Raw genomic sequence first — 20,459 nt, forward strand, 5'->3', positions numbered from 1 at the left:
CTGGATATTTACAGAATTTCCAATTTTGGGATATTCTGAATAATGCTATGAATATTTGCTCATAAAATTGTGTATGAACATATGTTGTCATTTCTCCTAGATAGGAGTGGAATTGTTGGGTTGTGTGAAAATTTGATGTGTAACTTTTTTTTTTAAGATTTTATTTATTTATTTGACAGAGAGAGATATCACAAGTAGGCAGAGAGGCAGGCAGAGAGAGATGAGGAAGCAGTCTCCCTGCTGAGCAGAGAGCCTGATGCAGGGCTTGATCCCAGAAACCTGGGATCATGACCTGAGCCAAAGGCAGAGGCTTAACCCACTGAGCCACCCAGGCGCCCCTTGAGAAACTTACAAACCCTTTTCCAAACAGGCTGTATCACTTACCTCTATGACAGCAATAAAGGTTACTCCACATCCTCACAAACATCTGTAACTGTCTCTTATGTAACAGCTATTCTAGTGGGTGAGAAATGGTATCTCATCGTGGTTTTAATTTGCATTTCCCTAATGACTAATAATGTTAAGCATATTTTCATGCACTTATTAGCCAATTATACACTTTCTTTGGTAAATTTCTGCTTTTATCTTGTGCCCATCTTTTGGGCTGCTGAATTACTTGTTTTCTTAAGTTGTAGTAGAAGTTCTATGAATTCCAGATACAAATTCTTTATGGGGCATGTCTGGCAAATATTTTATCTCACTCTGTTATTTGTCTTAACAGTATCTTTCAACGTACACTAGTTTTGAATTTTGGTGAAGATCAATTACTAATTTTCTTTTATGAATTGTGCTTCTGGTGTCAAATCTAAGAAATCTTTGCCCAGTCTACAGTCCTAAAGATTTCCTCCTAGAAGTTTTGTTTTAGCTCTTAAGAGTATAATCCCTTTTGAGTGAGCTTTGTGTATGGTGTGAGATAAGGGCTATGTTCATCTTTTTTTGCTAGTGGATATCCAATTGTCATAGCACCATTTGTTGAACAGACTATCTTTTTTTCAATGAACTGCCTTTGTGCCTTTGTTTAAAAAGTCAATTAATTAAAAATATAAGGATTTATTTCTCAACTGTCAATTCTATTTATTCTTCTATATGTCTATCTTTATGTTAGTACCACACTGTCTTCGTAGTTTTGTTTTGTTTTTAAGATTTATTTATTTGACAGATCACAAGTAGGCAGAGAGGCAGGTGGGGTGGGGGGGAAGCAGGCTCCCTGCTGAGCAGAGAGCCCGATGTGGGGCTCAATCCCAGGACCCTGGGATCATGACCTGAGCTGAAAGCAGAGGCTTTAACCCACTGAGCCACCCAGGCGCCCCGGTAGTTGTAGTTTTATATTAAATTCTGATTCTAGGAAGTGGAAGTCCTCCAACTTTGTCTTTGTCTTCAAAATTGTTCTATTTTATGCATTTTGCATTTTTATATGAAATTTGAGACCCCATCAATTTCTACAGAAAAGTCTGCTGGAACTTTCACATAGCTTGAGTTGAATCTATAGCTATCAAACTTAAAATTTTAAAAAATGAGGTGAGATTCACATAACATAAAAGTATTTTAAAGTGAACAATCCAGTAGCAATTAGTACATTCACAGTGTTGCACAACCATTACACCTCTATATAGTTCCAAAACATTTTTATCACTCCAAAATAAAATCCCCCTAAAGCAGTTGCTACCCATAATCCTCTTTTCTCAACTCCTATTAACCACCAATCAGTGTTCCATCTCTGTGGATTTAACTATTCTGAATATTTCATATAAATGGAATCATTCTCTCACCTTTTGTGTCTGGCTTATTTCACTTAGCATAAAGTTTTCAAGATGTATCAATATTATATCAAAATTTAATTCTTTTATTTTTGGCGGGGGAGGGACAAAGGGAGAAGGAGAGAATCTTAAGCAGGCGCCATGCCCGGGTAGAGCCCAACTCAGGGCTCAGTCTCACAACCCTGAGATCATGACTTGAGCCAAAATCAAGAGTTAGACACCTAAGACTGAGCTACCCAGGAACCCCTAAATTTAATTACTTTTTAAAGGCTGAATAATATTCCATTGTATGTCTATCTACCACAATTTGTTTATCCAACTGTTGATAGACAAACAGGGTGGTTCCACTTATGAATATATATGTACACACATTTGAGTACCTGTTCTCAATTCTTTTGGGAATATATCCAAGATGAAATTTATGGGTCATGTTTTAAGTTTTTAAGGAATCTTCAAGCTGTTTTCCACAGTGCTTCACTGTTTATATTCCTCTCTCCACATTCTCACCAACACATTTTTTTTTTTTTATTACAGCCATCATGGTCTATGTGAAGTGGTACATTAATAGACTTTTAAAAAATAAATATTACTAATTTTTGAGAAAGTAATACATGTACATGGTTCAAAATTTAAAATTTGAATTTTATGACTCTTTCCAGAGAAACAGTACATATACATGTATTTAGTCTTTTTTGTTAAAAAACTAAACAACCATCATTGATTATATGCCCAAATCTGATGTCTTATAAAATTAATGTTAACTGGAAAAAACGTAGTTAAAACTATATGACCCTGACTTTTTAAAAAAAGGTTTGGTTAAATGAGAGGTAAGAGAATACTTTATGATTTTAATTAAAACACAACTGCAGCAATGGAAAACTTCTGAATTTAGTCAACATTACCATGGCCAGCTTTAGTGATCCAGATTGGCCAAGAGTCATTCAAAAGAAACACAAGTTTCTATGGCCAAGAACTGTACCTTTAACTTTTGGCTAGCAGGTGGATTATATGGGTTATATATCCATGGAAAGATATTAATACTGATAAAAAATTCAGGGCATGCTCACAGTTTAACACATGAATATTATCTTCTACTGCATGTTGACCATATTGACCACTAGATGGCTAATTAAAAAAGAATTACAGCTTTGCTGGGGTATAACTGACATATAAAATTGTAAGATATTTAAAGCGTACACTGTGGTGATTTGATATAAGTACACATCATGAAATGCTTCTTCTCTTCTAGTTAACTATCACGCTTTTTTGGGGGGCTTAAGGCAGAGTTATATTATACATGACTTCAATATTGCCTAAATTTATGATTTGTAACTAGAAAATTCTCCCCTAATATTTAAATTTATATATATGGAGAGGTGCAAAAGACAGGGAAATTTTATTTTAAAAGCTAGTAAAGCTCCCTGTGTATTTTATAGAACACTGCTCATGCAGAAAGCTGCTACACCATCATAAAGAGTTCTTCTTTCTAGAATCTATTTTGCTTACTGTGGAATTGAGTTTTGTTTTAGCTTTAGTTCTCCCCTACAACAGTGCATATCAAAGTGAGCAGATGGTTGCTTGCTGTTCTCCTCTGATGCTCTTGATAGTAGTGATATTTTGGAATATTTATCTAATAAATGCCTTATTCTCCAAAGCTGCTTAATCAAAGGGAAAAAATTTTAAAGTTTAAAAATAGCTTTATTCCATGAATCATGGGACAAAGTATTTAGAAGTTGAATTTCACTGAAATTATAAACATCTGTTCTGTCAAAGACACGATGCAAGAGGGTGAAAAAAAGCCACATACTTGGAGAAAATATTTGCAAAAGGCACAGATTATACATAAAGTACTGTTATCCAAAATATAAAAAGAACACTTAAAATTCAACAATAAGAAATCAAATCACCTAAAAAATGGTTCCAGAACATTAAGAGGAACCTCCCCAAAGAAAATATAAAGATAGCAAATAAGCAAGTGAAAAGATGCTCCATATCACATGTCATCATGAAATCACAAATAAAAACAAAAAAAGATTCTAACACTACACATACAATTGAAAGACCAAAATCTGGAATGCTGACACCACCAAGTGCTAATGAGGATGTGGGGCAACAGGAATCCCTCATTCATTGCTTGTGTGAATGCAAAATGGTACAGTTGCTTTAGAAGACAGTTTGGCATTTTCTTTCACAACTAAACACATCTTACCATACAACCCAGCAATCACACTCCTTGGTATTTGCCCAAAGGAGGTGAAAACATGTCTACACAAGAACCTGAATGTCAATGTTTATAGCAGCTTTATTCATAATTATCAAACCTGATCTCAACCAAGATGCCCTTCAGTAGGTGAATGGACAGACAAACTGTTGTACATCCAGACAATGAGCTATTATTCCGTGCTAGAAGGAAAAAAGTTATTAAGACATGACAAAATAAGGGGGAAGTTTAAATGCACACTACTAAGTGAAATAAGCCAATCTGAAAAGGCTATATGCTGGATGACTCCAATTATACGATATTCCGGAAAAGGCAAAATTATGGAGACAGTAAAAAAGATCAGTAGTTCCTAGGGATTCAAGGGAGGGAAGGATGAATAGACTAAACACAAGAGATTTTTAGGACACTGAAAATACTCTGATATCATAATGGTAGATTTGTGTCATCATACATTTAGTCAAAAACCACAGAATGTAAATTATGGACTTTGGATGATTATGATATGTCAATGTAGTTTCACTGATGTTAACAAATGTACCATTTTGGTGGCTGACAGTGGGGGAGGCTGTGCCTGCTGGGGGGTGCCAGGAATATGTGGGAAATCACTGTGCTTTCTGCTCAGTGTTGAGAACACAAAACATAAATTCTACTTAACAAAATAAAAAAAATATGAAACCTAAAACTATAAAACTTTGGAAGAAAACATAGCAGAAAATCTTTATGACCTTGAGTTAGGTAAAGATTTCTTAATTACAGCACAAAGTGCCTGACTTATGAAAGAAAAAAACTGTCAAAGTGGACTTTAAAACCAGAAACTTCTACTTGTTCAAAGACACTGGTAAGAAGTCACAGATTGGAAAAAAAATTTGCCATATTTGCAAAGCAAAGCACATAATCTTGGCGAAGAACTTCTATCTGGAATATATTAAACTACTTTCACATTTCAAGAACAGTAAGCAAAAAGCACAAAGCACAAAACTTTTGAAAACTTCACCAAAGAAGAGACACAGATGGTAAATAAGAATATGAAAAGATCTTTAATATCATTAAGCGAAAATTAACACCACTATGAAAAACCACTATATTTCTATTAGAAGGGCTAATGTGAAGACAAAGTGACAAAATCAAGCACTAGCAAGGACAGAGAATAGTAGAACTCACAAATTGTTGGTGGAAATTCAAGATGGTAGAGCCAATTTAGAAAATGTGTGGCAGTTTCTTATAAAGTTAAAAAAAACTACAACTTAAAAAAAATCTTTTTCTTTTAGATATACATACCAAAATATTAGATGGATGAAGTTATGTGATGTCTGAGATTTATGCCAAAATTATTAAGGCAATAATGTGGCCAGGACATTAGATTAAATAAAGATCCAAAACTCACTTACCTTATAAGCAGCAATCTCAATCCTGGGTATTTACTCACGAGAAAATACATAAATATGTCTACATACAAAGACATGTATGCAAATGTTTACAACACCTTTTTCATAAAATCTCTCAAACTGGAAACAGCTCAAATGTTCATCAATTAGGAAATGCTCAATATTGTCATACATCCAGAAAACAGAATAATAGTGAGCAATAAAAACTGACACATGCAGAAGACCAAATGACAGAGAATAAAGAAGCTGAGCAAAAGAGGGACAAACAGCTACTGGACCACGAGGGGAGAATTCGAGAGATAAGTGACACCATAAGACGAAACAACATTAGAATAATTGGGATTCCAGAAGAAGAAGAGAGAGAGAGGGGAGCAGAAGGTATACTGGAGAGAATTATTGGGGAGAATTTCCCCAATGTGGCAAAGGGAATGAGCATCAAAATTCAGGAGGTGCAGAGAACGCCCCTCAAAATCAATAAGAATAGGCCCACACCCCGTCACCTAATAGTAAAATTTACAAGTCTCAATGACAAAGAGAAAATCCTGAAAGCAGCCCGGGAAAAGAAGTCTGTAACATACAATGGTAAAAATATTAGATTGGCAGCTGACTTATCCACAGAGACCTGGCAGGCCAGAAAGAGCTGGCATGATATTTTCAGAGCACTAAACGAGAAAAACATGCAGCCAAGAATACTATATCCAGCTAGGCTATCATTGAAAATAGAAGGAGAGATTAAAAGCTTCCAGGACAAACAACAACTGAAAGAATTTGCAAATACCAAACCAGCTCTACAGGAAATCTTGAAAGGGGTCCTCTAAGCAAAGAGAGAGCCTACAAGTGGTATATCAGAAAGGAACAGAGACCATATACAGTAACAGTCACCTTACAGGCAATACAATGGCACTAAATTCATATCTCTCAGTAGTTACCCTGAATGTTAATGGGCTAAATGCCCCTGTCAAAAGACACAGGGTATCAGAATGGATAAAAAAACAAAACCCATCTATATGTTGCCTCCAAGAAACACATTTTAAGCCCGAAGACACCTCCAGATTTAAAGTGAGGGGGTGGAAAAGAATTTACCATGCTAATGGACATCAGAAGAAAGCAGGAGTGGCAATCCTTATATCAGATCAATTAGATTTTAAGCCAAAGACTATAATAAGAGATGAGGAAGGACACTATATCATACTCAAAGGGTCTGTCCAACAAGAAGATTTAACAATTTTAAATATCTATGCCCCCAATGTGGGAGCAGCCAACTATATAAACCAATTAATAACAAAATCAAAGAAACACATCAACAATAATACAATAATAGTAGGGGACTTTAACACTCCCCTCACTGAAATGGACAGGTCATCCAAGCAAAAGATCAGCAAGGAAATAAAGGCCTTAAACGACACACTGGACCAGATGGACATCACAGATATATTCAGAATATTTCATCCCAAAGCAACAGAATACACATTCTTCTCTAGTGCACATGGAACATTCTCCAGAATAGATCACATCCTCGGTCCTAAATCAGGACTCAACCGATATCAAAAGATTGGGATCATTCCCTGCATATTTTCAGACCACAATGCTCTAAAGCTAGAACTCAACCACAAAAGGAAGTTTGAAAAGAACCCAAATACATGGAGACTAAACAACATCCTTCTAAAGAATGAATGGGTCAACCGGGAAATTAAAGAAGAATTGAAAAAAATCATGGAAACAAATGATAATGAAAATACAACAGTTCAAAATCTGTGGGACACAACAAAGGCAGTCCTGAGAGGAAAATATATAGCGGTACAAGCCTTTCTCAAGAAACAAGAAAGGTCTCAGGTACACAACCTAACCCTACACCTAAAGGAACTGGAGAAAGAACAAGAAAGAAACCCTAAGCCCAGCAGGAGAAGAGAAATCATAAAGATCAGAGCAGAAATCAATGAAATAGAAACCAAAAAAACAATAGAACAAATCAACGAAACTAGGAGCTGGTTCTTTGAAAGAATTAATAAAATTGATAAACCCCTGGCCCGACTTATCAAAAAGAAAAGAGAAAGGACCCAAATAAATAAAATCATGAATGAAAGAGGAGAGATCACAACTAACACCAAAGAAATACAAACTAGTATAAGAACATACTATGAGCAACTCTACGCCAACAAATTTGACAATCTGGAAGAAATGGATGCATTCCTAGAAACATACAAACTACCACAACTGAACCAGCAAGAAAGAGAAAGCCTGAACAGACCCATAACCAGTAAGGAGATTGAAACAGTCATTAAAAATCTCCAAACAAACAAAAGCCCAGGGCCAGACGGCTTCCCAGGGGAATTCTACCAAACATTTAAAGAAGAACTAATTCCTATTCTCCTGAAACTGTTCCAAAAAATAGAAATGGAAGGAAAACTTCCAAAGTCATTTTATGAGGCCAGCATCACCTTGATCCCCAAACCAGACAAGGATCCCACCAAAAAAGAGAGCTATAGACCAATATCCTTGATGAACACAGATGCGAAAATACTCAACAAAATACTAGCCAATAGGATTCAACAGTACATTAAAAAGATTATTCACCACGACCAAGTGGGATTTATTTCAGGGCTGCAAGGTTGGTTCAACATCCACAAATCAGTCAATGTGATACAACACATCAATAAAAGAAAGAACAAGAACCATATGATACTCTCAATAGATGCTGAAAAAGCATTTGACAAAGTACAACATCCCTTCCTGATCAAAACTCTTCAAAGTGTAGGGATAGAGGGCACATACCTCAATATCATCAAAGCCATCTATGAAAAACCCATCGCAAATATCATTCTCAATGGAGAAAAACTGAAAGCTTTTCCGCTAAGGTCAGGAACACGGCAGGGATGTCCATTATCACCACTGCTATTCAACATCATACTAGAGGTCCTAGCCTCAGCAATCAGACAACAAAAGGAAATTAAAGGCATCCAAATCGGCAAAGAAGAAGTCAAATTATCACTCTTCGCAGATGATATGATACTATATGTGGAAAACCCAAAAGACTCCACTCCAAAACTGCTAGAACTTATACAGGAATTCAGTAAAATGTCAGGATATAAAATCAATGCACAGAAATCAGTTGCATTTCTCTACACCAAGAGCAAGACAGAAGAAAGAGATATTAAGGAGTCAATCCCATTTACAATTGCATCCAAAACCATAAGATACCTAGGAATAAACCTAACCAAAGAGACACAGAATCTATACTCAGAAAACTATAAAGTACTCATGAAAGAAATTGAGGAAGACACAAAGAAATGGAAAAATGTTCCATGCTCCTGGATTGGAAGAATAAATATTGTGAAAATGTCTATGCTACCTAAAGCAATCTACACATTTAATGCAATTCCTATCAAAGTACCATCCATCTTTTTCAAAGAAATGGAACAAATAATGCTAAAATTTATATGGAACCAGAAAAGACCTCGAATAGCCAAAGGGATATTAAAAAAGAAAGCCAACGTTGGTGGCATCACAATTCCGGACTTCAAGCTCTATTACAAAGCTGTCATCATCAAGACAGCATGGTACTGGCACAAAAACAGACACATAGATCAATGGAACAGAATAGAGAGCCCAGAAATAGACCCTCAACTCTATGGTCAACTAATCTTTGACAAAGCAGGAAAGAATGTCCAATGGAAAAAAGACAGCCTTTTCAATAAATGCTGCTGGGAAAATTGGACAGCCACATGCAGAAAAATGAAATTGGACCATTTCCTTACACCACACACAAAAATAGACTCAAAATGGATGAAGGACCTCAATGTACGAAAGGAATCCATCAAAATCCTTGAGGAGAACACGGGCAGCAACCTCTTCGACCTCGGCCGCAGCAACATCTTCCTAGGAACAACGCAAAAGGCAAGGGAAGCAAGGGAAAAAATGAACTACTGGGATTTCATCAAGATCAAAAGCTTTTGCACAGCAACGGAAACAGTTAACAAAATCAAAAGACAACTGACAGAATGGGAGAAGATATTTGCAAACGACATATCAGATAAAGGACTAGTGTCCAGAATCTATAAAGAACTTAGCAAACTCAACACCCAAAGAACAAATAATCCAATCAAGAAATGGGCAGAGGACATGAACAGACATTTCTGCAAAGAAGACATCCAGATGGCCAACAGACACATGAAAAAGTGCTCCATGTCACTTGGCATCAGGGAAATACAAATCAAAACCACAATGAGATATCACCTCACACCAGTCAGAATGGCTAAAATCAACAAGTCAGGAAATGACAGATGCTGGCGAGGATGCGGAGAAAGGGGAACCCTCCTACACTGTTGGTGGGAATGTAAGCTGGTGCAGCCACTCTGGAAAACAGCATGGAGGTTCCTCAAAATGTTGAAAATAGAACTGCCCTATGACCCAGCAATTGCACTATTGGGTATTTACCCTAAAGATACAAATGTAGTGATCCAAAGGGGCACATGCACCCGAATGTTTATAGCAGCAATGTCCACAATAGCCAAACTATGGAAAGAACCTAGATGTCCATCAACAGATGAATGGATCAAGAAGATGTGGTATATATACACAATGGAATACTATGCAGCCATCAAAAGAAATGAAATCTTGCCATTTGCAACAACATGGATGGAACTAGAGCGTATCATGCTTAGCGAAATAAGTCAAGCAGAGAAAGACAACTATCATATGATCTCCCTGATATGAGGAAGTGGTGATGCAACATGGAGGCTTAAGTGGGTAGAAGAAGAATAAATGAAACAAGATGGGATCAGGAGGGAGACAAACCATAAGTGACTCTTAATCTCACAAAACAAACTGAGGGTTGCCGGGGGGAGGGGGTTTGGGAGAAGGGGGTGGGATTATGGACATTGGGGAGGGTATGTGATTTGGTGAGTGCTGTGAAGTGTGTAAACCTGGTGATTCACAGACCTGTACCCCTGGGGATAAAAATATATGTTTATAAAAAATAAAAAATTAAAAAAAAAACTGACACATGCAACAACATGGATGAGTCTCAGAAGCATTAAGCTAAATGAAAGATGCTAGACACAGAAGGCAAATACACTATGACTCCATTTATAAGAAGTTATGGAAAAGTAAAAATTATAGAAACAAATTAGATTAGTAATTGCCAAGGTTTGGGTGTGGAGGAAGAGAAAGAACTACAAAGGTGCACAAGGAACTTTTTATTATGATAGAAATATTCTGTATTTTGAGTGTGATAATGGTTATATGACTGTATATGCAAAAGGTGAATTTTATTGTATGTTTCACCTCAATAAGCCTAACTTTTTTTTATAAAAGAGAAATAATATTTTTTGAGAGGAAGCGAGAGAGGGCAGGGTGGGGGAAGTAGGAGAGAGTCTCTTAAGCAGGCTCCATGCCCATCACAGAGCCCAAGTGGGGCTCTATCTCACAATCCTGAGATCACAAACAGCTGAAATCAAGTCATACGCTTAACCAACTGAGCCACCCAGATGCTGCTCAGTCCAATACATTTAAAAACTTCCTCTCATTTCTCTCTCCCCTTACTTAAGGCTTACAGTGGAAAAAGGGCAGGCCCACTCCAGCTTCCAATCTCCCAGTGTTAGGGCAGGGAAGGAAGGCAAGACTACATACTGAGCACATGACCGCAGGTTTCTGCTTCTCTGGCTTACCCCAACAGACATTATGTGTGAGTGTTATCAAATATTTGCTTTCTTGAGAGTGATATGTGGGAATTCTTCAAAACACCTTTCAGGGACCACCCTACTGCATAAGTCAGTATTGTGAAATAATTGTTTTGTCTTGACTCCTAACCCTACCACCCCTCCTCACTAACCCCTGTCCTTTTGCTTCAGGGCTGCTCAACCACTGGTCTGTACTAGGCACAATGGCTCAAATCTGGATCTTGTTCAAAGTATCCCCTTGAACATTTCTCCAAGTGGGAATGTGGGCTAACCCTACCACTAACTACCCTATCCTGCCATTTCTCTTCCTAATTATCTTTTCAAATAGCCACAAATGGCTGCCAAAGCAGATGTTCCACCTAGAAATAAGATGCATTTTCCTTTTCTTAGAAGTATCTTCAATCCCTATAAGCCATTCTCTTGGTTTCAGAGTCCCTTAGGGGAAAGCCACGCTACTCCCCATTAGGCTAATGACTCCAGTTATTTTTCCTACTATTTTTCAAGAATGGGGGAAACCTCCCAAAGCTACAGCCTAAGCAGATATCCTAATGGGAAAGGTATGCCAGTTTTCCTTCTTGAGAATAAAATGTTATGTATGAACTAACAAACATTTACAGGTCTACTTACCCTACTTCGTAAGATGCTAGGCCCTCTTTGACTAGCTGGTCATTTATACTAGTAGGAGTCATTCCAGGAGCACCAAGAGAATCGAAAAGCTCAACCAAGAGCACATTATCTTCCAGAATTTCTGTAAAACATTAAGATGAGTTTGGGGAAAGAAATAAATATGTTGCAAAACATACTAAATGAAGCAATTTTTTAAAAAGCTATAAACAATTACATTTTGCATAGATGTGGGTTTTTTTGCTGAATAATACCAAAGTGTCTCTACAGGGGGATAAGCAGCATTTTGCCAACAAAACAATCGTCCATGTTATCTGCAGCATATGCAAATTAATAAAATTTTCATTTTAGATTGTGTATCGTTCTATAACAGATCAAAAACAGTTTAAAGCTTTTAAATTCAGAAAAATATAAATTGATATATATTCATTGAAGAAATGTTCTGGTGTGTTTTTAAACTATTTTACTGTGTTCGCCCAAGTTCCAGAGTACAAAAGAATGAAATTCAGGCTAGAGATTGTCCACAAAGGTTTACAGCTTTTAAAAGAATGGCACAAAGTTTACAATGAGAAAAAAAAATCTAGAATCCTCAATTAGAGACTGAAATCGGGATATTTTCCCGTATTTTTAGGACAATCTAATTTTTAATTTTAGAATACATAATGGTTACTTAAACACATAGATCTATTTAGATCTATTTCTTAAACTAAACTGGGAGTTTAACTATGGATAAAGTTTACATCTCGTATGCCTGTTTACTTACCTATGGTACTTAGCACAGAGAACCTGCCTAATATGTATTTGAATAAACAATAGAGTAATTTCTTTAGGAAACACATACTTCAGTGTACTAAAGTATACACTGAACACACACTTCAATACAGGTTATGCTTACACCTACACAACAGCAGCTGGTAGCTGCCGGTCAGAATGATGATTAAAAAAAAAAAAAGATGATTCCAAATAACACAAAGTATTACCACAACATACTTTATTATCTAGTCATAAAAATACATATTAGGTAACCTTTCTCAAGAGCCTAAAAATGATTCCTGACTACTTTTCAAAAGATCTGATATATCATCTAAAATAAAAGGCTAAGCAATGCCAAGCCTCAATTAATTTTCATCTTCTTACTTTCCATGTCTTGTGGTCCCATTAGTTCTTTGTCTTCATATTTCCCATACATAGAGTTCTTTATTGCAACAGGGCCAACTTTCCATATGTTCTGTACCTTTACCAACTTCCCTGCTCTGCTAATTAAAATTTAAATATCCCAGGGCGCCTGGGTGGCTCAGTTGGTTGCGCAGCTGCCTTCGGCTCAGGTCATGATCCCAGGGTCCTGGGTTCAAGTCCTACATCAGGCTCCCCCTGCTCTGCAGGGAGCCTGCTTCTCCTTCTCCCTCTGCCTGCTGCGCCCCCCGCTTGTGTGCTCTTTCTCTCTCTGTCAAATAAATAAATAAATAAAATCTTAAAAAAAATTTAAATATCCCTTGCTTTATAAGGTAACAATGCTCCCCTTATCATCTATTATTAATGTCTTTAACTGTCAATCTCATCATTGTGCAGGTTAATGGGGTAAGATATTTTAGATTTAAGGAGTGCCAGAAGGCCCTGTTCAAATAAAATTATCTAGCGTAATAACTATGTTATGACTAGTGTTTGGATGTTATTGGTATAACAGATAATTAAATGAGTAAGAAAAAGAAGGAATCAAAAATCAGTGGAGATTACTCAAGGACTAAGAAGCCCTTAATTTACTGCTCGCATCAGAGAAGCCAGATATAAAAATGTTATTGGCTAAGGATGCAATATCTGTAGCCACATTCTTATTTAAACAAACCATTTCTTCAGAACAATTTCTCATATCAACAATGTGGATAAATTATCACTGATATATCATCAGTTCCCAGTTATGTAACTTTGAACTGCTGATCGCTAAGCTTTAGTCTCCTTATTGTAACAGAGGCTAACCCTCTTCTGGTGATTGGGTTCATTTAATGGTAGTATGACAAAAGTGAATAAATAGATATAGTAATCTTGTGTGTCCTGCACTAGCACTTATTAAGACCAACTAAGCCAGAAAAATAATAGACTTCCACCACCCCCCAACCCCTGCATCCAAACCCCTTGGGGTCAGACAGGTTTTAGAACTTCAACTTGAGAAAAGCTACATAAAATATATACTGCCTATTTTATAATACCCCCAGCAAGATTCCAAGGCAGCAGCCTACAAACATACATTACTATCCTGAAATGGAATATATGAATATTCACTATAAAGGAGATAAAGACTAAATATATCTTCATGTCACTTCAAATCAGGTTTTGCTAGTCAACTTTTCATTTTCAGAACGTGCTGGGTTACGAAATTGTGAGCTAGTGGTCAGCCTATATCTTAGGCCCAAACTAGTCCAAAAAAGAAATATATGTTTATAAAAAATAAAAAAAAACAGATTTAAAAAAAATAAAGAAAAAAAAGAAATGACTTTTTTTTAAAATATGGAGAGAGGCTACAGTTGAATTCACTTAAGTAAAATGAAAAAAAAAAATGAAAACTATTTAACAATTGTGTCCCACCTCCTCTCACTTTCCTGCACATTAAACTTTAACATTCATCATGCCAAAATGAGGAAAGAACCACTGCAGAAATGTAAACGAAATAAGAGAAGTTAATTCCTGGCTTTAGGGCGTTCAAGAGGCCATATCTAGGATGACTGATTTTTTTTTTAAGATTTTATTTTTAAGTAATCTCTACACCCAATGTGGGGCTTGAACCTACAACTCAAAGATCAAGAGTCCCACTCTCCACCAAGTGAGCCATCCAGGCACCCCTAGCATAACTTGATCTTTAATGGCAATTTTTGCCTTGTACTGATTTTATACTCTACAGCCTGCAACTATATCCACTATACACAATTCTCAATAAATGTTCTCTCTTACTAGTCTCATTGATGACACACTGAATTTAGCTTATATCAAGCAAATGTATTATGTTATCCTTATTTAAAATTACATATAATTACATAGCAACAAATAAAAACGGAATAGCTTACTGATGACTGAACATGTCATAAATTTATCTTGAGTTTTTTCTTCAAATTTTTCCTTAGCTTTTTTGGACCACTGCATTGTCTTTACACATGGTTCAATATAGGCCAGTTTACATTTAATTGCCTGTGTCAAACAAAATTGCACCATTAAGAAAAGGTGAAATTTCTAGTTATTTTAGAATTAAAGTTTTATATGTGTACAAAAAACACTGAATATATAATCTGAAAATAAATGTGCAAAAGGTATCTATAAAATATTTTATAAATGGCAATAACTGGAGTCAACAAATCATTTGGTAGAATTATTGCACATTCAGATACCAATATAACAAGCATCTACTGAAAAAATTACAGATACTCATTATATACTGTTAAATGAGAAAAGCAGGTTACAGGACTATTTTTCTAATCCTATAATTGTTAAATAGAAGACACATCTTTGAATTAGAATTGTATTTATAAAAACATTGAATAGTTCTGAATGAGTCCTTTTTATTTATATTTTCAAGTTTTTCCTAGTTTACCCATTTTTAAAATGAAAAATATTGTTTAACAATAATTCAAATGCCTAAGTGTAAAGTGAGTTAGAAAATAAGCCCCATTAACTTTCTTTATCTCTGAGGAATAAGATTCCAAGAGAAAGATAATTTTTACTTATTTTTCCAGACTTCTCTTTCTCTTGGACGTGTTATATATACTTAAACATAAATGGAATTGCAGTAAAAATACTTCTATGATGAGATTTTCACACAAAATCTATCACCTTCCTACCACATTATACAGGTTTTCAAAATAACATTTGAGATCTGGAGACCAGTAAAAAGTTATGAAGACACAAACATACAAACAGATATACATTTATAATTAATGCTTATTTGTTATGATATACATACATCTTAACAACTTATGGCTGCTATATAGGAAATTACAGTAATGACAGCAACTCTTTTCTATATTCCATGTATCAAATTATTTACAGACAAAAATGTTAGTTAACAGAGCACTTCTATGATAAAAATGATTTCTAAAAATACTGTCACAATTGTGTTAATATTCTGACCCTATGACTCATAATAAGTAGATTACCTTCTCTGGGGGATTTAGAAACTCATCTTTTATTTTACGCATTTCTTTAAGTGTTATTTTTGCAGTATTACCAAAGTCCACATATTTAACTTCAACTTCACGATGTCCAGGCAATCCTTTAAAAGTTATTAAATTAGAAATCATAAACTTGGAAAGAAAACAGAGAATTATCTAGCAAAATTTAGACGGGACAGTCAATTACGTTAGAATACTTTTATGATCAACATATAAACCTAATACTTTTTTAAATATAAAAAATTTCTAATATGTGGACCTAAAAAAAGAATCAACCATAATGCAGTCGTTCAGACTTGAGAAAGTAACAATTTTAAGATATCCAGAGGACAATCAAAACCAGGATAACAACACAGCTATCAAATGCTAGGTGTGTGGCCTAAAAGTTAAAACTAGGCATTAAGTCAAGCAGAGAAAGGCCACTATCATATGATCTCCTTGATATGAGGAAGTGGAGATGCAACATGGGGGGTTAAGGAGGTAGGAGAAGAATAAATGAAACAAGATGGGATCAGGAGGGAGACAAACCATAAGTGACTCTTAATCTCACAAAACAAACTGAGGTTGCTGGAGGGAGGAGGGCTGGGAGAAGGGGGGTGGGGTTATGGACTTTGGGGAGGGTATGTGCTTTGGTGAGTGCTGTGAAGTGTGTAAACCTGGCGATTCACATACTTGTACCCTGGGGGGATAAAAATATATTATATGTTTATAAAAAATAAAAAATAAAAAAAACAAAAACAAAACAAAAACCCCTAGGCATTAAGACTGACTAGATTAGGGGCACCAGGGTGGCTCGGAGGATTAAGCCTCTGCCTTCTGCTCAGGTCATGATCTCAGGGTTTTGGGATGGAGCCCCACATCGGGGCTCTCTGCTCAGCAGGGAGCCTGCTTCCTCCTCTCTCTCTGCCTGCCTCTCTGCCTACTTGTGATCTCTGTCTGTCAAGCTAATTACTCTTTCTAAAATATTAGTCCGAGCAAGTTCCTTTTTCTCTCCAAGCCTCACTATCTCATTCGTAAAATGGGCATACCAGTAGAATCCAATCTTGTAAGATTTATTTTTTTTGAGGATTCACCTATTTAAAATAATTTGCAAAGCACCATAGTAAGCATGAACTTAATAAATGTTTACTGTTAGCCAACACAGGTGACTAAAGCAAAAGATTTAATAATCAAACTAAAGATTCATTCATATGATGATACCTAACTGAAATTTAAAAAAAAATTATTTCGGGGAATATTGTGAACAATAAGCAAAGACAGACCTCCATGTCAATCTAGTCTCTATATGAATACCAATGAATCCCCTAAAATGTTTAAACATACAGAAGTCTGAATGAAAACCTATCACAATGACCTTTTTGAAAACACTCAAAATATATGGCTGACTTTAGCCTCTCTTATCATACCTATGTATAATTCTACTAAACTGGTTGCCACCATTTTCAAATTTAAAGAGTAGTACCATATACATAATTTCAAAAATGGAAAAAATACAGGCATTCTCTGCTCCTTTGCAGAAATGGAAGCATATGGAACAACACTGGTATTCAAGAGGACACTTCAAACAACTTAGGCCCTATGGTAACTGGTATCTGGAGTAATTGAGAAGACACATGTTATTATAAGTATAATAATAAGATGAGGGAATCCCTCCACACTTCCGGAATTCTCATGCTAGAAGGATATTCTTAACTGACTAGTGCCATTGGATTCTTATTATTCCTCAAGTCTCTGAATGGAGATATAGTTTTAGACAAAACAGGAGATAAAATTGAAAGAACAGGAGATAAGACAGGAGATAAAATTTAAAGACAAGAGATAAAGAGAACACAGGAGAAAAAAATTTAAAGAACATTTTTTTCCCCAAAATTATGAATCAGTATGAGAGAGGGTCAGGAGACATGAAAGGCCTCAAAAAAAAATTTTTTTTAAAGGTTTTATTTATTTATTTGAGAGAGAGAGAGAGAGAGCACAAGCAGGGGGAGCTGGAGGCAGAGGCAGAGGGAGAGGGAGAAGTTGGATCCAGTGTGTAACTGGATCCCAAGACCCTGAGGATCATGACCTTAGCATAAGGCAGCTGCCTAATCCACTAAGCCACCCAAGCATCCCTGAGAGGTCTCAAAACTTACTTCCATTTATTCTGAGGAAACAATTAGATGATGCTCCCCCCAAACGGGAATAAACTGAAGAAGTAAACATGGGATCCATAAAACAAGGGATCCAATACAGGGAGAAAAAAAAAGTATATTGCAAAATGAAATAAATTCTCTGAATAACAAAAGTGTAATAAGCTTAGAGGACTAGCAGTCCAACTGGAGATGATAGAAAGATATTTTCATGGGGCGCCTGGGTGGCTCAGAGTCCTGGGATCCAGCCCCACATCAGCCTCTCTGCTCAGCAGGGAGCCGGCTTCCCTCCTCTCTCTCTGCCTGCCTCTCTGTCTACTTGTGATCTCACTCTGTCAGATAAATAAAATCTTCAAAAAAAAAAAAAAAAGATGTTTTCACCACTAGAAAAAACAAAAAACAAAAACCAACTAACATTACCTGCAAAGTCAAAAATGTGGAAAATTGTTTTTAATAATTAGGAAAATGTAGCCATAAATTTTAAGAAAATAAAGTGAAAAATTGATGCATTAGCTTGAAATAGAAATAAATTATTTTTTATGACTTAGTGAAAATATTTATGCAGAATATAGATTAATTAAAATTGTGATAAACTATGGTGACAGGGTGGGGAGGGGATAAAAGAGCTAAAAGAAATCTAAAACTGCTACCTGCCTTAATAAGAATAGACACTTTCTGAGAGTAAAATATCAACAAAGTATTACATATTTAGAAGTAATATCACAAATAAATACCAAAAGAAACAGTTGAAAGAATTTGAAGTATTTTTAAAGTAATCTCTACATCCCACATGAGGCTCAAACTCACAATCCTGAGATTAAGAGTTCCATGCTCTTCCAACTGAGCCAGCCAAGCAACCCTAAAATATTTGCCTTTGAGGAGTACAGTCTAAGTTGTTTAGCACCATTTAACTTTTTAAATAAGGCAGACATTAGGAAACATCAACAAAAAAACAGGTTAAGGGCTAGTCAAATAAAAATCTAAGGACTTTGCCGGGGGGAGGGGGTTGGGGAGAAGGGGGTGGGATTATGGACATTGGGGAGGGTATGTGATTTGGTGAGTGCTGTGAAGTGTGTAAACCTGGTGATTCACAGACCTGGGGATAAAAATATATGTATATAAAAAATATATGTTTATAAAAAATAAAAAATAAAAAAAAAATAAGATAAATAAAATAAAATAAAAAGTCAAAAAAAAAAAAAAATCTAAGGACTTAGAGAGTCACCTCCCAACATTATCACTAGTTTTTTTTTCCCATTTTATTTTATTTTATTTCTTTTTAAAAAAATTAACATATAATGTATTATTAGCCCCAGAGGTACCACTAGCTTTTTAAAGATAACTGAGCAAAATGGGTAAGATCAAATAATATCACTTCTATGATTTAATTTGTACCAACTCAAATGGTTTCAGTTTTTAAGCATAACATTTCCCTGTAGAAATAGTGTGCAATTTCCTACCAGTAACTTTTGCTCGGTACCAAACTCCATCTTCAAATTTAGCTACACAGGCTTGACCTTGAACTGGACAAAGGATTTCCAGATTTTCTCCATCTTCACTTTTATAAAATTCCTCAATTGTTTTTAGTAAAAATAAAAAATCCAGGCTCTCTATCTAAGAAATAAAAGAATTAAAACACTATAGTTTCAAAGAAACAAAATTTAAATGTTGCATGTATTATAAGTACTGCTTATAAAATTACTGGGATCAGACAAATCAATCGTTATGTAATTTATATTTGTAATATTTTATTATAGAAGCAATATATAAAATTAGCAAATATGGACATAACAAAACTTTTTAAAAAATCACATTTCTTCAGATATCTTAAGGGTATATCCTTCTAGATCCCTTTTTAAAAATTTAAATTCCATTAGCCAACATATAGTATATCATTAGTGCTCATCCCATCACATGCCCTCCTTAATGTCCATTACCCAGTTATCCCACCTCACTACCCTCCTACCTTTTCACATCCCTCAGTTTGTATCCTATAGTTAAGAGTCTCTCAGTTTGTCTCCCTGATTTCTTCCCACTCCGTTTTCCCTCCCCTCCCCATGATCCTCTTATATATATAACGTATATGCTATTTCTTATGTCACGAGTGAAATCATATGATAATGGTCTTTCTCTGCTTGACTTATTTCACTTAGCACAGTATCCCCCACTTCCATCCATGTTGATGCAAATGGTAGGTATTCATCCTTTCTAAAGTCCGTTATATATATATATATATATTTATATGAGCCACATCATCTTTATCTATTCGTCTGTTGAAGAATACCTCATCTCCTTCTACAGTTTGGCTACTGTGGATTGCTGCTATGAACATTGGGGTGCATGTGCCCCTTTTTTTCACTATAGCTATAAGTAAATCGGAGTAAATACCCAGTAGGGCAATTGCTGGGTCATAGGGTAGCTCTATTTTCAACTTCTTGAGGAACCTCCATACTGTTTTCCAGAGTGACTGCACCAGTTTGCATTCCCACCAACAGTGTAAGAGGGTTCCCCTTC

At 35.7% G+C, this 20,459-nt stretch overlaps 1 protein-coding gene across 1 annotated transcript in view; it reads right to left on the reverse strand.

The window, feature by feature from the left end:
• Positions 1–20,459, reverse strand: part of RNF17 (ring finger protein 17) — a 170,128-nt gene that overhangs the window by 72,880 nt on the left and 76,789 nt on the right. Inside the window, exons 16-19 of the mRNA XM_059144058.1 lie at positions 19,406–19,559; positions 15,805–15,920; positions 14,722–14,842; positions 11,669–11,789 (exon numbers count right to left, since the gene is read on the reverse strand). Coding sequence (XP_059000041.1) covers positions 11,669–11,789; positions 14,722–14,842; positions 15,805–15,920; positions 19,406–19,559 — 512 coding nt within the window. The remainder of the gene's footprint in view (positions 1–11,668; positions 11,790–14,721; positions 14,843–15,804; positions 15,921–19,405; positions 19,560–20,459) is intronic.

This window comes from Mustela lutreola, chromosome 13 (assembly GCF_030435805.1).
Source record: "Mustela lutreola isolate mMusLut2 chromosome 13, mMusLut2.pri, whole genome shotgun sequence".
NCBI lineage: Eukaryota > Metazoa > Chordata > Mammalia > Carnivora > Mustelidae > Mustela > Mustela lutreola.